The 15,830-nt window shown below is 61.2% G+C and overlaps 1 protein-coding gene across 1 annotated transcript; it reads left to right on the forward strand.

Annotated features, from left to right (window-relative positions):
- Positions 1-156: 156 nt before the first annotated feature.
- LOC120244703 (polyamine-modulated factor 1-like) lies at positions 157-14,040 on the forward strand. Its single transcript, XM_039251422.1, has 5 exons — positions 157-328; positions 10,453-10,558; positions 11,106-11,206; positions 11,999-12,194; positions 13,632-14,040. The coding sequence occupies exons 1-5, from the start codon at positions 165-167 to the stop codon at positions 13,683-13,685; spliced, it is 621 nt and encodes a 206-aa protein (XP_039107353.1). The 5' UTR covers positions 157-164; the 3' UTR covers positions 13,686-14,040.
- Positions 14,041-15,830: the final 1,790 nt, after the last annotated feature.

Consider the following 15,830-nt stretch of genomic DNA (forward strand, 5'->3'; position numbering starts at 1 on the left):
AGCCCCGCACCCCGCGGGGGGCTCCGGAGTGTGCGCGTCGGGCGCGGCTCGGTGACGGACGCCCGCCGCTTCCAATCGGGGGCGCCCGGGGGCGCGGCCGGCCAATCGGCGGCCCCGGGGGGCGGGCCGGCCGGGCCAGTTAGATTTGGCGCGGCGACTTCAACATGGCCGAGGCGCGCAGCAACCTCGCAGGCGGCGGCGGCGGGGAGGAAAAGGGGCCTGAGGGGCCGCCCCGGGAACCTGCGCCCCCCGGCACCACCGTGCCAAGGGTCAAGCTCCTCGACACCCTGGTGGAGACTTTCCTCCAGAAGCTGGTCGCCGCCGGGAGGTAAGGCGGAAGGAGCCAGACGGGCGACAGGCCGAGGGGACAGGGCTCGTCCGGGCCGCCGCGGCTCGAGCCCGAGGGGGTGGGGGCGGCCTGCTCACGCGGCCTGGCGCCCCTTCGCCGGCAGTCACGTGGTCGCGCAGCCGCCGGGGGCCCGGGCCGGAGCTGCGGGACGCGGAGGGCCGTCCCGGGCGCGCTGAGGCCGGCGGGCCGGATGCACCAGCGAGGGGAGGGTGGGGGTGCGAGCCGTCACTCCTGCCCGCGCGGTGCCCCCCACCTCGCTCCGTGTTTCGGGCGGGCAGGGCTGAGGCTGGCGGGCCGCCCCGGCAGGGGCTTGGGGGTTGCCCGCGCTCGGGTTCTCGCAAGACCCCCTTCCTCGCCTCGTCTCCCGGCCCGCACCTTAGCCCTGCCCCTTGCGATCGCTCCTCCGCCCACTGGTTCCCTCGGCGAACGTTCGGGTGCCCGGGCACGGCGGCAGGGCAGGCGAGGGCCGCCTGGCTCGGGGTCTGCACCCCGTGCGGGAAACCAAATAATCACCGGCGTGAGGAGGTACCGAACAGGTGACGGGACGGAGGGCGGCGTGGGGGAGGGGAGCCCGCCCTGACCTGGTGATGCCGAGCGGAAACTGAAAGAATGAGAAGGAACAAGTTCTTGAAGAACTAGAGGAAAAGCTCACTGGCATAGGAGACAGCTTGTGCAAGGGCCCTGAGGTGGCCAGGGCCTTCTTGGAACTGGCAGTGGCCCTCTGGGAGGGTAGGGGACAGCCTGTTCATGCCAGATGTAGTTTCTGGAGTAATGAATTTGATAAAAGTGATTTGTAATTTTTAAAAAAAATTTAATGTTTATTTTTGAAAGAGAGAGACAGAGATAGAGCACCAGTGGGGCAGGGGCAGAGAGGAGTCACAGAATCGGAAGCAGGCTCCAGGCTCCCAACTCTCAGCCCAGAGCCCGACCTCTGGGCTTGAACCCACCAGCAGTGAGATCATGACCTGAGCCAAAGTCAGGTGTTGAACTGACTGAGCCACCCAAACGCCCGTAATTATTTTTATGGGCCAGTCATGACACCACCATGAAATGTCCGAGCAGGGTCCCTCCCTCTGTTTGTTTAAATACCCCTGACCCCTCTCCCCACCCCCACCCCCGTTCTGGTCTCCTGGCCCCGCTCCACAGGCCCCACTTGCTGTCGGCTGCATGTCCTCCATGCTCGTGCACGGTACTGCCTGACCATCTGCAGTGCCCCAGGCTCTGTTCCAGGAGCTGGAGACAGGGGTGCTCTCAGGGCGCGGGCAGGTGTTCTAGCGCCAGAGAGAACAATCAGTCCGGCTCCAGGAGTAGAGCGGTTGGGGGGGATCTGGGTTAGTGCGAATGCGAGGAAGCAACGCGAGTACGTTTGTGCCCTTGTAAAATGTGTTGTTTCGTCTGTGCGTGTTCTAAGTTGATATGCACGATAATTGAGCTACGTCTGTGTTTTTTCACTCAACACCGTTTTTTCAAGACCTAACCCCATGCTGTGCGGGCGTGTAGTCCGGGGGTGACCCCGCGCTGTGCGGGTACGGGGCCTGGGGGTGACCCCGCGCTGTGCGGGTATGAATTCTGGGGGTGACCCCGCGCCGTGCGGGTACGGGGCCCGGGTGGCCCCGCGCTGTGCGGGCCGGGGCTCCTCTCGCTGCCTCTCATTCCACGATGCGCATCTTGCGCTCACCCAGCCCCTGGACACCTGCTTGCCTCCGGGTGCCTCCGGGTCCCTCCGGGTGCCTCCAGGCCACGCCACGGTGAATGCCCTGTGCGGCGTGAGCAGCAGCTCCGAGGGTTACACGTGCCTGTGTTCTCTCAGGCTGCTTTCCAGAAAAGCTGTCCTGTTTCCTGCATCCTCACCAGCACCGCGTGTCCCCCGTTCTAACACCTGCCATCCTGGAGGGGTGCAAGGCGCAGCTCACTGTTGTGCTGTGCGCACCCCTGCCTCCTCGCCGCTCTGGACACCTCCTCGTGTGCTCGTTAGTCATTTGGCTTCTCCTTGTGAACTGCCTGCTCACTGTCTCCAGCTTTTCTTCTTCCTCAGACTCTTTTTTTTCTTTTACTTTTTTTTTTTAAAGCTTATTTATTTATTTTGAGAGAGAGAGTGCATGGGAAGGGCAGAGAGGGGGACAGAGAGAGGCTCTTAAGCAGGCTCCATGGTATCAGCAGAGCCTGACGCGGGGCCCAAACTCACAAACCGGGAGATTCTGACCTGCACCAAAATAGCCGGAAGCTTAACTGACTGAGCCTCCCAGGCTCCCTCTAGGGTGACTTTTTTGAGACTCCACCTCACCTCAAGTCTTTAAAAAGCTTCCAGGATCTTGATGAGTTGGTATTTCTACAAGCTTACAGATGCAATGAAATTACAAAGATGTCCGCACCAACAAAGGCATGATGCCTTGAAACCTGAGCCAGCGGGGGGCGCCCGGCGTGGGCTTGCGGCGTGGACAGTGTGCTGTGGGCGTGCGAGGCGCTAATGCTGTGGACGGTACGTTTCTTTGCAACTCCATACAAATCTATAACTATTTCAAAATAGAGTTCAAAAAAAGCTTTTCTACAAAGGATACTTCTCATAGGACAATGTTCAGTGGAAAATAATTAAAACCACCTAAAACATCCAACATTTGAAGAATGGTGTCGTTCAAGTATAATAACTAAGAAAGTACTTTGCTGCTTTAAAATTCCATTTTGAATACTACTGAATCATGTGGAAATGATCACATTATAAGGGTAAATTTTAAAATCAGGTTATGGAAGTGTCCGCACTCCACACTGAATGTACTTGTTACCTGTCTATTAAACCGGCAGCTGACTGGGGGCGCCTGGCTGGCTCACACAGTAGAGCATGTGACTCTGGATCTTGGGGTTGTAGGTTCAAGCCAAATATTGGTGTAGAACTTGCTTAAAAGAATAAAATCTTAAAAAAATAAATAAATAGGGGCACCTGAGTGGCTCAGTCAGTTGAGTGTTCAGCTCTGATCTTAGTTCAGGTCATGGCTTGTGGGATCGAGCCTGCATTGGGCTCTGCACTGGCAGTGTGGAGCCTGCTTGGGATTCTTTCTCCTCTCTCTCTACTCCTGCCCTACTCTATCTCAAAATAAATAAATATTTAGGGGTACCTAGGTTGTTGAGTTGGTTAAGCATCCAACTTCAGCTCAGGTCATTATCTTTCAGTTCGTGAATTTGAGCCCCGTGTTGGGCTCTGTGCTGACAGCTTGGAGCCCAGATCCTGCTTCAGATTGTGTGTCTTCCTCTCTCTCTCCCCCTGCCCCAGCCCCCCTCTGTCTCTCTCTCAAAAAAGGGGGCTCAGGGTTGCTTCCAGAGTCAAATGTTGGCTCCGTAGCTCGGCACACAGGCTGAGCAGCCTGCCCCCCCCCCCCAGCCCCGCGTCTCCAGCGCAGTCAGGGCCATGGGCGGCAGCAGGTGCCCGGGGGGGGCCTGCTCTCTCCCCCACTGCTTCTCCCAGCCACACCCCTGGCCCTCCGTGTGCTTATACAGAACCTTGCAGCTGCTTTCCACACAGAAAGGGCTAGACAAATGTCACATATGAAAATACACACTTGGACGACCTATGCAAATACTGGATCCTCTCCCAAGCCGTTGAGTTCAAAGTCCTCATTCTCAGAGACCAACTGCTCCTCCCGAGACAGGAGTCTCTACATAGGAAAACAGGTCAGTCGTCCAAAGGGATATTTAAACCCCAGATTGATGTTCCCCACGACTGGGCGTATTTTTCACGTGTGGATTAGCTGGACTAAGAGGCGAATCTCCTGACGCGCCTCAGAATGACGGGCGGGTTACGGACCTCGTGGGGCCATCAGCACAGCCGGACCCCTGCCGCTGCCACCCTTCCCCGGCCCGGCCAAGCCAAGACCCCACCTGGCCTGGCTTGGGCATCAGAACACGGAATGTGGCTCTTCGGGAGTCCCCATCTTTCGCCTGTGCGGACAGCGTCCTGGGCCTCTGGGCAGCCGCCATCCTTCTGTTCAACTCAGGTAAGCAGATGATGGCCGAGAGCCACCGGCCGTGGGTGCCTGGGCGAAGACCCGTTGGCCCCATTTGGCGGAAGGCAGGGTCTGCTGCAGATGCCATGCCAGCCCTGGCCGAGCCACGGGTGGTGTCATCGGGGACCCGAAGTTGCTGGGTGCTGGCTGTGCCCGGAGGGTCTGCAGGGCCTGCGGGGCTGAGCGCCGGCCTCTGGGCACGGGCGGCCCCAACGTGTTCGCGGGAACCGGCTCCTCGAGGGAAGAAGTGTGGTCTAATAGGTCCAGTGATCCGGCCGTCTCCCCTCCCCCATCGTGCCCGTGCTGTGCTGCTGGCAGTGACTCGTCCCTGCAGCACGTGTGACTCTGCGGCTTCGCCCTTGCTCTCCCACCGGCCTCTGTCTCCCCGCTCCCCCCCATCTCTGTCCACACGGCAGCCTGCATCCTGCTTAAACCCTTTCCCTGCTCCTCCCATCTGGCCGCCGCTGTCTGCCCTTCCCTGCCTTCCCGCCTTCCCCACCAGGTCCCCAGCTGGGTGGCTCCAGCAGGTCCCGGCCATGTGAGCTCCAGACAGCTTCCTCCCTCATCTGAGACCTGGGCACGACAGCAGAGAGGCCCCCGGAGCTCTGTCGCGGGGGTTAGATGCCGCGTGCAGAGTGCCCCATCCCCGCCCGGCAAACACCGCCTGGTGCGACTTTGTCACACATCCTCTTCAGCTACACTGCCTGAGTCTTTGACTCCTGCTTCCTCCTTAGGTCTCAAATGCTGCTTCCTCCAGGGAGTCTTCCCTGAGCTCCTGCAAGCTGCCCCCTCGCCCCTGCCCTGCTACCCCAGCCTCATTTTCCTGGGATTGCTGTGTCTTTTAAACAGTATCCCTTGAAGGGTGGGGGCCACACTTAGGCATCTTTGGGTTTGTACCGGTGCCAGGCCTGGCACGTGCTCAGGCTGGGGTTTGTCAAATGAATAAATGAACGCAGTAGTCCCCTACCCAGAGTGGCTTTCCACCATGTCAGTCACTCACTGTCATCCACGGTCCAGAAGCAGAGGCTCCTCCCTCTGACGTCTGCTCAGCGTCAGGAGCAGCCTAGCAGTTTCTCACACGCCTCCATCCTTCACCTCCTTCGCCTCATCACGAAGGCATTTCATCACTGGACCTCATCACAAGAGGGAGAGTGAACACAGCGCAGTCACACACTGAGGGAGAGACCTCCTAGTGATCCCGACACCACTACTGGCAGCGACCTCTCCCTCAGGGAGGCGGGCACCTGTTGCCTGAGGCTCTGGGCGGCCGAAGCCCTTGACAAGGGAGGTGTGAGCCCAGTGTGTCATAGGACTCCCCACCTCCATCCGGTGACCAGAGTCCTGGCCACAAGCAGTAGGGCTGTTCCCCACGCACCCCAGACTGCCCAGGACGCCTTCGCCGCCACCCCCGTGCCCTGACGCTGCCCCGGCTTCGTCACTGCCCGTGTGGTCCCTGGGTGGCCTCTGACAAGTGATTCGAGGCCCAGCCATCTCAGCCCCCCCCCCCAGGAGACCCCAGTAAATCCCTCTGTCCCACCAAAAAGAAACTTACAAGATACTGAGAGACAGAGAGACTGCAGTCATGTGACGCAGCACAGTGTACTCTATCAGGATGTTTATAGAACAACTGTGTTTATGCTGCTGTTCATCTCTTACGGGTCTTAATTTAGAAGTAAGACTTTATCATAGGTGGGGGTGGGGTTCGGTACCGTCTGCAGCTTTGGGCACTCACTGGGGGTCTTGGAACGTATCCCCCATGGGTAAGGGGGGCTATTGTACAGTTATCTTGATGGAAAATTTTGTCTGCATGCAGGTATTTATCAAATCAGAAGACGTCTTTTTCTGGGGCGCCTGAGTGACTTAGTGGGTTGAGCATCTGGCTCTTGATTTTGGCTCAGGTCATGATCTCAGGGTCACGGGATGGAGCCCCATGTTGGGCTCCCCACTGAGTGTGGAGCCTGCTTAAGATTCTCCTTTCTCTCTCTCTCTTCTGCCCCTCTCCTCCTCTGCACTCTTTGTGTAAAATAAACAAAAATCATATTGAAAAAAAGTCTTTTTCAGAAAAAGTATCACAATTTCAGATTCTCACTATTAAGCTTCTAGTAGTTGCTAAAGAATCCAAATAATAAAAGGTTAGGTTAGCCCAAGGGGCATAAAAACTAAAGACCTAATTAAAATTTTCATTTTTTTATTTTTTTTTAGATTTTTAAAAAAGTTTATTTTTGAGACAGAGGGAGACAGAGCATGAGTGGAGGAGGGGCAGAGAGAGAGAGGGAGACACAGAATCCAAAACAGGCTCCAGGCTCTGAGCTGTCAGCACAGAGCCTGGTGCGGGGCTCAGTCCCATGAACCATGAGATCACGACCTGAGCCGAAGTCAGACGCTTAACCAACTGAGCCACCCAGGCCCCCCATTATTTTTTAAGATTTTTTTTTAATGTTTTATTTATTTCTAGGAGAGAGAGAGACAGTTTGAGCAGGGGAGGGTCAGAGAGAGAGGGAGATACAGACTCTGAAATAGGCTCCAGGCTCTGAGCTGGCAGTCAGCACCGAGCCCGACGCGGGGCACGAACCCACGAACCACGAGATCACGACCTAAGCGAAAGTTGGACGTTTAACCGACTAAGCCACCCAGGCGCCCCAAGATTTTTAAAAAAGTAATCTTTACAGGATGCCTGGGTGGCTCAGTGGGTTAAAGTGTCCAACGACCACTCAGGTCATGATCTCACAGTTCATGAGTTCAAGCCCCGTGTCAGGCTCTGTGCTGACAGCTCAGAGCCTGGAGCCTGCTTCGGATTCTGTGTCTCCCTCTCTCTCTGTGCCCCTCCCCCACTTGTGTTCTATCGCTCTGTCTCTCAAAAAAAAAAAACATGTAAAAAAAAAAAGTTAAGTAATCTTTAGGGGCGCCTGGGTGGCTCAGTCGGTTAAGTGTCTGACTTTGGCTCAGGTCATGAGCTCACGGTTCATGGGTTCGAGCCCCACATTGGGCTCTATGCTGACAGCTCAGAGCCTGGAACCTGCTTCAGATTCTGTATCTCCCTCTCTCTCTGACCCTCCCCTGCTCACGCTGTCTCTCTCTCTCTCTCTCAGAAATAAATAAAACATTTTTTTTTTTTTAAGTAATCTTTACACGCAGGGTGGGTCTTGAACTCACCCCGAGATGAAGAGTCAAGGTGAAGTGCAATCCCCGGACTGAGCCAGCTTAACCCTTAAGATTAATTTTTACAAGATAACTTTCTGCCTCAGCCATCATCAGTCACAGACTGGTGCTGTCCCCAGGGAGCATTTTTCGGGAGGAGAAGTGCCTGGGGGTGGGGGCTGGCACTGGGACCATAGCGTGCCCGGCCGCTCCTGTGCCCCCTGGGCTGGGGCCAGGCGCCCTCTGGTGGCCGCTCCACGAACAGGCGCTGGCAGGCCGGTTGACACACCTCGGGGGCCGGACTTTGGGCTTAAATATTTCACAGTCAAGTTTTTAAAAAGTTAAACTTTTAACTTTTAAAATTGATAACTCAATTTGCAGTGAGTTTTTAGTTCAGTAAATGAAATGCTTTTCCAGTGAGTTCAAAACCAGTGAAGGTGCCTCAGATGTTGCAGAGTAAGAGAGGGTTGTGATCTTAGGGTTCTGAGGTCAAGACCCATGTTGGGCAGAGATTACTTAAAAATTAACGTAAAAAAAGTCTAAGAGAAAAACTAGATTAAAACCAGTTAATTTAGTCATCTCTGTGTTGAAAAAGAAACTCATCGATGACAAATGTCGCCCTTTGGGAGGGGGCACAGTTCAGCCTTTTCTCTGTAGTGGGCCAGTGGGTGGTTCCCGCTGTGGGGTCGCCACCGGGGTGCATTTACCCAGCACGTGCCTTCTGCCCGGGAGGCGATGGCCCGGGTCGGGAAGCCCATTTACTGTCGGACACTTCTGAGGGGGCGGTGGGGACGGTTCTTTTGAAATTAGTAATAATTGTGGCCAGGGGCACCTGGGTGGCTCAGTGGATTGAGCATCCAACTTCGGCTCAGGTCATGACCTCGCGGTTTGTGGGTTCGAGCCCCACTTGGGCTCCGTGCTGACAGCTCACAGCCTGGAGCTGCTTCGGATCCTGTGTCTCCCCATCTCTCTGCCCCTCCCCTGCTCATCCACGCAGCCTTAAACTTGTGCAGCAGGCAGGGCAGCGACGCCGACCGCAGTGACTGGGAAAACCCGAAGCAAGGGTCTCCCCAGCACGGCCTCCCGTCCGGCCACCTTCGCTCTGTGTCCGGGCCTCCGTGCGAACGCGCTTTGCCTTTGTTGAGCTCTGAGCCCAGCGGGCCCTCCGGAAGGCTGCCTCAGCGACACTGGAGGCCCCTTAGGAGAGGTGGCCTAGCTCAGACCCGCTGCCGTCCCGCGGGCTGGCGGGAGGAACAGGGTGTCCGGTGTCCAAGCCACAATTACCCGGTTCGGTTCCAGCCCCGCTTGGCCAGGTGCCCTGCGTCCTCATCCCTCGTGAGCCAGGCTGTGTGGCAGGATGCCTGGGCCCCGCCAGGGGGAAGGGCGCCCCCCGCCATGGCTGAGGTGTAAACCCCTCCCCCCAGCAGGGAGAGACGGACTCTCGCAGCGGGGCCGCCAGGGGCTTGCAGCCGGCCCCCGGACTGGGCTGCCATTTCCCGAGGCGCAGACACTGCAGCTGCAGAAAGACGGCTGGGTGCGCGCCTGCACGGAGCGCTGCACGGGACGTGCCCGCGGCCTCCGGCGCGTGGAACGTGCGGTGGAAGCATTAGGAAGTCGTGTGTTCTGGGTAGTTAGTACCTTGTTTTGAGCATAACTTCCTGCCAGGTTATGTAATTTCGTGGTTCACGGGCCTCCCGGAGAGGTGACGGCTGTCCCTCGGAAGCCTCTGTGTGCGCTCACTTGTCACCTGTGTCACAGACCCTGTTCAGGGGCAGGAACGGGGTGGGGAGGCCAGGGCCAGCAGTGAGTCCCCGGCAGGGAGGGGTGGGGGCGGGGACGGGCTGCACACCGGCTTCCCGGGACCCCAGCCCAGACTGGCCACACAGCCCAGGAATGTCTGGACCCACGGACGAGCACAGACGTGGCCTGTGTGTGGCTGAGCACTCGCTGGCTCGGACGCGTCCTGCAGGTCATTGGAACACCGCGTCACGGGGCTGTCACCGAGCCCCCGGCCCTGCCCGCAGCCTAATGGTCGTCCCCCATAGCACTTCAAGCCCGTGACCCTGTTCCTTCACAGCGCCCCCCACAGTGGCCGTCACCACGTTTACATGAGTTTCTGTGTTTGCTGCCCTCTCCCTGCCCCGAGCTCCAGGAGGGCCGTGCGGCCTCCCCTACCCCCTCGGCAGCCCCCTGCAGTGCCCCCCCCCCCGTGCCCCATAGCTGGTGGGCGGCCAGCACTGGGTGGGCAACAGAGCATGCAGAAGGGGAAGGGCCTGAGAGGGAAGGTAGAGAGAGACAAGAAAGCAAGGAGCGGGGAGGGAAAGGCAGGGGCTCCTCTCACCGGGACGTGTCTGTGCACGGGAGCCGGGCAGCCGAAGTGTCCCAGGCACCCTGGCTGTCGCGGTGAGGTGCTCTGATGGTCTGAGGGGGCTCCAGATCGGTGTCTTCAGCAGCTTGACCGTGTCCTCAGAGACCCCAGTTCTTTCCCTCCTTCTGTTCTGCCTCCTTAGCCTATTAACTGTCCTCAGGCCGGGGACCCCCGCAGTGGCCAAGAGCTGGACATCTGGATATGGTCACGTCCTATGGAAAGGACATCAGTCCCTTCCCATGTGGCTCCTTTGAGGAGGAAGGAGACCCCTCGCAGAGCCCACACGTCCCGCCCTAACCCAGCCCAACAAGGGGCCTGGGGCGACCAGAGTTTCTCCAGGACCACTGCCCACACCAGCGGCAGCACCACCCGGGAGGTGGCCAGGGCGGGGGGGTGGCTGGTCCCCCGTCCCCGAGGTTTGATGCGCCGCGGCTGGACCATCACGACCCACCACTGAGGGGGGCCCCTGGCTCACCGGGAGCTCTGCACGGAGACAGTGAGGGGTCAGGCGGGGCCGACGCGAGCTTGGCTGGCCCGGGGCCCTGGCATGGGAGGCGGGGGCGCCCTGGCAGGTGCTGAGGGCCGGCTCTCCTCCCCGCCAGCTACCAGAGATTCAGCGACTGCTACAAGCGCCTCTACCAGCTGCAGCCTGAGGTGACACAGCGGATCTACGACAAGTTTATAACTCAGTTGCAGGCGTCTGTCCGGGTGAGTGGCCGAGAGCCCATAGAGCGTGCTGCTGCAGCGCCCCTTCCTTCCCCGGGACAGGCACCTTGACACCCCTGCTCTCGCCCTCCCGTGTTGATTGTGTGTTTGCTGCCGGTCCGCTGGGTCCTCTGGTCTTCGTGTTCCCAGCGCCCGGTCCAGCCCCTGGCACGGAAGGGGTGCCGAAACTGTTGAGTTCAGTGGGACTGCGTACGACAGGGGGCACAGGACAGGACGCTGTGCTCCGGTCTTTAAGTGACCACAACCCCTCTCGTGGGCTCCGTCCCTCCCCCCAGCACGCTCCAGGGGGCCCGGAAGCACCCGCTGTGTCTGTGCCACCGGCTCGGGCTGTGCTGGGCCCGGGGCTGCAGCGTCGAGGCTGATGGGCAGGCTCTTTTCAGATGTTTTCCATTTTAGACTCTGTTGTTCAGTATTAAGGCCCCGTGGAGAGAAGGGCGTGCGGCACAAAGGCACAGACTGCGCCCGGGCAGCTGGGCGTGTTCTCCCCGCGGGCCCGGCTGCTGTCCTCACAGCCTTGCTTTCTCTCCAGGATGAAATCTCCGAGCTCAAGGCAGAGGGGAACCTGGAAGCCGTCTTGAACGCCTTGGATAAGATCGTGGCGGAGGGCGAAGACCACAGGGAGCCGGCCTGGTGAGCAGCGCAGCTCGCGAGGCTCATGCGGGCGGAGGCCGCCCCCCAGCCTCCGGAAGGGCCTTCCATGAAGGCCTCGCACGCGTGAGACGCAGGGCACAGCCACTGCGTGGTGCCCTCTGGGAAGGGGAGCCCAGATGGAAGCCTTCCTGTTGAGAGGGGCTCATTTCAGGACCCGCAGGGCACAGGGGGTCAGCAGGAAGCAGAAGGGCAGACCAGCCGTCTTCTGTCAGGCTGGCCCCGGGCATCTGGTTTCTACTTGTTCGTCTGCTTAACGACCCCTCAGGGAACACCCCCGCACCCCGAGATCAGCAGCAAACTAGACACGGAGACCTACGGCCTGGGGCCGCGTTCCCGGGGTGTCCCGAGCAGAGCAGAGGCGCCCCTATCTCCTGCCTCCCCCCTACTCTCCCTGCCTGAACAGCACATTAGGCCAGAGCGACAAAACACCTTTCTCGTGCTTTCCACTTTTTTTTATGCCTGTGACCTTAATAGTTAAGAGAATGAAGTTTTCTAACTGAGAAACACATTTTTGGAGAACTTGGAGTGGCTTCCACCCCGCTGCACATCAGACCCGCCCCCCTCTCTTGGCGAGTTCAAGCCCCCCCCCCCCAGCCCCGCTCTTGCCTCCAGACCTGGGTCTTCCTCAAATTCCCCCGGTGCCCAACCCTTGCGGCGGCCTCCCCACTGCCGTCTGAGGAGTGGGCTCCTGTGGTTCCACGGACGGGGGGCCCGTGCGGAGCGGGGGGGTGCGGGGGGCGGGTCACCATGCGCACCACCCCATCCCCGCAGGCGCCCGAGCGGGACCCCGGCGGCGGACCTGCGCAGCACCCTGGTGCCCTACTTCCTGCAGCAGCGGGACGCGCTGCGGCGGCTGGTGCGCAGGCAGGAGGCGGAGAGCAGGCGGCTGGCGGAGGCCGTGGCGGCCGGGCGGCGGCAGGTGCGGGAGCTGCAGCGGCGGGGCCAGGCGCGGCAGCAGGCCTGGCAGGTGAGCGCCGGCGCCTCCCGGGAGGGCGGCCCTCCGCAGCCCCGCGCCCCAGTGGCTCGGAAACGTGCGCGGCAGTGCCGGCTCGAGCCTTTGGCACGTCAGACATGTGCTCCTGCAACAGCCGTGTCTTCTGAGGGTGACCGGATCTTTGGGAGGGAGTGGCCCCCGTCCCCTGGGGCTAAGCAGGTGAGTGGGTGCCCGGGCTGATGACCCAGGGAGCGGACGCGGCCGTAGAGACGACGTGGGTTTTCTTACCGGTCAAGACGTGGCTCTGACAGAGGGCTGCCGCCTGGCCTGAGCCCTGCCCGCGCTGTTGGACTCCCGCTGCTGTCCCGCCGTCCAGCCTGTGTCCTCTCTCCTTCTGCGGCTCCCCTCCTGGGGCGGGCCTTCCTGTGGCCGAGGGCAGCAGGGCCCCGAGCCCTGGAGGGCCAGCAGCAGGGGGAGGGCCAGGGGCTGGCCTTTTCCTCGTCATCACCCCTCCCTGGCCGCAGGGCCCCAGGCAGCAGACTGGAGCGTTCTGGTGACCAGGGCCCTCAGCCTGGCGCTGTTTCCTGGGCACCTTGGGGCCACCTGCTGTGTCCTCAGCCAAGGAGCCGCCCGCCCTTCCCCCTCTGTCACCGCGAAGCCGCAAGTCACTCTTCGGTCTGCGCCCTGCTTGTAGCCAGCCACGCCTCACCCGGCCCAGCTGCAAGTGCATGCTGCTCGATTCCTCCACTAGGAATCGCTGATGGGGGTCACACGGTCACAGGGACACGTCGGGGGCCCTTATTCAGGATGGCGACTCGGGCGCCTGGGGGGCTCAGTCGGTTAAGCTTCCAACTTTGGCTCAGGTCATGATCTCATGGTTCTTGGATTTGAGCCCCGCGTCACGCTCTGTGCTGACAGCTCAGAGCCTGGAGCCTGCTTCAGATTATGTATCTCCCTCTCTCTGACCCTCCCCTGCTCACGCTGTCTCTTTCTCAGAAATAAATAAAACATTAAAAAAAAAAATAAAAGATGGCGACTACTCTGGGGAGGCCCCGTGTCGGTGGCTGACCCTCAGCCTACCATGAACACCCACTGAATAGAAGGTACTTTCCTAATAGGCCTTTTTTTTTTTTAATTTAATGTTTATCTATTATTGAGACAGAGCATGAGCAGGGGAGGGTCAGAGAGAGAGGGAGACACAGACTCTGAAACAGGCTCCAGGCCCTGAGCTGTCAGCACAGAGCCCGAACCCACGAACTGTGAGATCTTGACCTGAGCCGAAGTCACATGCTCAACCGACTGAGCCCCCAGGCGCCCCAACAGGCCTTTGCCTTGACATGCCCTGCGGGGCCTGTGACATGAGCCGAGACCCCCTTCCGTGCCGTCCTGGGGACACAGGTCCGGAGCCAGTCGGGTAGAGGCCGAGGGTTTGGGTTTTCTCACCTATCTGTCCCCTCCTGCCGCTGCCAGGCCCTGCACAGAGAACAGAAGGAGCTGGTGGCTGTGCTCGGGGAGCCCGAGTGAGGAGGCGACGGCCGGGCCAGGAGCAGAGGGCAGCTGAGGTCGAGGGCCTGGCCTCTGAGAGCCTCGCCGTGACGCCCAGTCCCTGCGCAGGCGTGGAATTAGCTGGAGGATGAGGCCTGTCCTGCTTGGGGGGCCCGGGGGGCCTTCCCCTCCCCCGCCCCCACTTCATGTCCTTCCCAGTCTTGTAACTGGAGGCCCGCTGGCCAGCCCCCATCCCGGGGGTCGGGGCCCCGCCTGCCCCTGGGCCCCCGCCAGCGTTCCTTCTCCACGGATCGCCGCCCCGCCGGCCAGCCTGCAGCGGCTGCCGGGCTCTCCCCACATCCGTAAATAAACTTCCTGCACTTGTGCCCTGTAATCTGTGCGGACGCTTCCTCCGCCGGCCTCTCCCTGCCTCTGCTGGCCCACGGCCCCTCCTGCTCTCAGAGGCCGACGTCAGGTGCAGGAGGGGAGCCGGGACCCCTGGGGTCCACCCCTCTCTGCCGTCTGGGCTCCGTGCTGCCCCCGCCTGCCCTGGGGTTTGCACACGGTGAGCGGGTGTGCCCTCCGCGCAGCTGGCACTCTGCCCCCTTCCCCGGCCAGGGCTCAGCGGGGCATCAGGAGGGACTCGGGCCCGGGCAGGATGGGCGGTGAGGGGGTGGGTACAGGCAGGGCACAGAGCTGTTCTCCCTGGAGAGCCTCGCCCCAGGGAAGCCAGGTGGGGTCTGTGTGGGAGCGCTGGGGACGCTGGGGTATCAGGGTGGCCCTCACTGCCACCTGCCGCCCCGAACTGAGCCCAGTGGAGCTCAGCATCCAGACATGGGGTTAGGCCCCCACCCGCAGTGGGCCTCGCGTGACCACACCCCCTCCCCTCCGGGCGGGACCCCCGGGGGTGCTGGGACGGGCGTTTTCAGGCTGGAGGTCTCTTGGGAGACAGGTCCCCCCAATTGACACTGGGGAGGCTATACGGCCGGGCGGACGGGCCCTCTCCCTGCTCCTCGCTGGCTCTGCCTCCCCACACGCGAGGGGCACGGGCCCGGGTGCCCACCGCCCCAGACAGAAGAGCCGTCCGGTCTCGGTCTCTCCGCTCCCCCACCCACCTCTCTTGGCTTTGAGTTCCAGTCCTGCCACAGGAAGCCTGAGCAGCGCAGAGCTGCCCCTACACCAGCCCCCGCCCCCGGAGTCTTGTGGGAGTTGGGTGGGGGGTGCCTCCGGGTCAACGAGGGCACCGCAGCCTCGGGCACTCCCACCCTGGGGCTTGGCTCCTGCCTACGGCCCGACGCTGGAAATCACAGTCTTAGACCCACAGCCCGGCTCTACTGGAGTCTATTTTAGACCTCGAGCCCCCCTCTCTCCCTTCCTGCCCCTCCTACTCCACCCAGCTGGTGCTGGGGGACCTGAGGGGACCCCCGTGGGGAGGAGCCGGGCCTGTCCAGAGGCCGGGGCCCACCCTCCTCCATCACTCCCAGGGGCCTGGCCAGGCAGCTGTGGCTCCAACCACAACATCCTTTGGGGTTTGGCCTACAGAGCTGGGGCGGATGACCCCCAAATAGCCCTGGCAGATCCCCCTGTGACCCACCCTCGCCTCCGGGGCACAGCCTAGGGTATAAATGGTGCCGGAGGGGGAGGCAGACCAGCCTGCGCAGCAGCAGCCCTGGCGGCCACGGACAGCCACGCCATGAGGCCCCTGATGTTCCCGGCCCTGCTGGCCCTGGCCGCGCTCTGCCTCTGCCCAGCCGGCCCCGCAGGTAGCGCCCGCACCCCCGCCCCGGCCCCCCTCACCGTGCGCCTCCGGGGCCCACCGCCTCCCGCAGCCTCAGTCCCCATGCAGGGAGAGGAGGGGAGGCCCCCTGGGATGAGCAGGGGTGAACAAGTCCCTCTCCTTTGCAGATGCGAAGCCCAGCCGTGCCCAGTCAGGCAGGGGTGCAGGTACGTGGCAGGGCCTGGTGGGGGGGGCTGGGCCCGCAGGGGTGCCGGCCCTGCCCCCAGACCCAGAGCCACCCGGTCTCTGCCTTTCTGTCCACAGCCTTCGTGTCCAAGCAGGAGGGCAGTGAGGTGGTGAGGCGGCTCCGGCGCTACCTGGACCCCTGGCTGGGGTGAGTGCTGTCCGGGGCTCCAGGTCCCAGATGCGCGGAGCCTGCCCGGATGCAGGGGGGGGGGGGGGGGGGG

The sequence above is a fragment of the Hyaena hyaena genome, unplaced genomic scaffold (genome assembly GCF_003009895.1).
Source record: "Hyaena hyaena isolate Hyena2069 unplaced genomic scaffold, ASM300989v1 scaffold_385, whole genome shotgun sequence".
Classification (NCBI taxonomy): domain Eukaryota; kingdom Metazoa; phylum Chordata; class Mammalia; order Carnivora; family Hyaenidae; genus Hyaena; species Hyaena hyaena.

Bases quoted from the DNA above. Each gene is read 5' to 3' on its own strand.
- LOC120244703 (XM_039251422.1), top strand. From the start codon at position 165: ATGGCCGAGGCGCGCAGCAACCTCGCAGGCGGCGGCGGCGGGGAGGAA. The intron at 10,559-11,105 runs GTGAGTGGCCGA...CTTTCTCTCCAG, and splicing joins AGTTGCAGGCGTCTGTCCGG to GATGAAATCTCCGAGCTCAA. The intron at 12,195-13,631 runs GTGAGCGCCGGC...TGCCGCTGCCAG, and splicing joins CGCGGCAGCAGGCCTGGCAG to GCCCTGCACAGAGAACAGAA.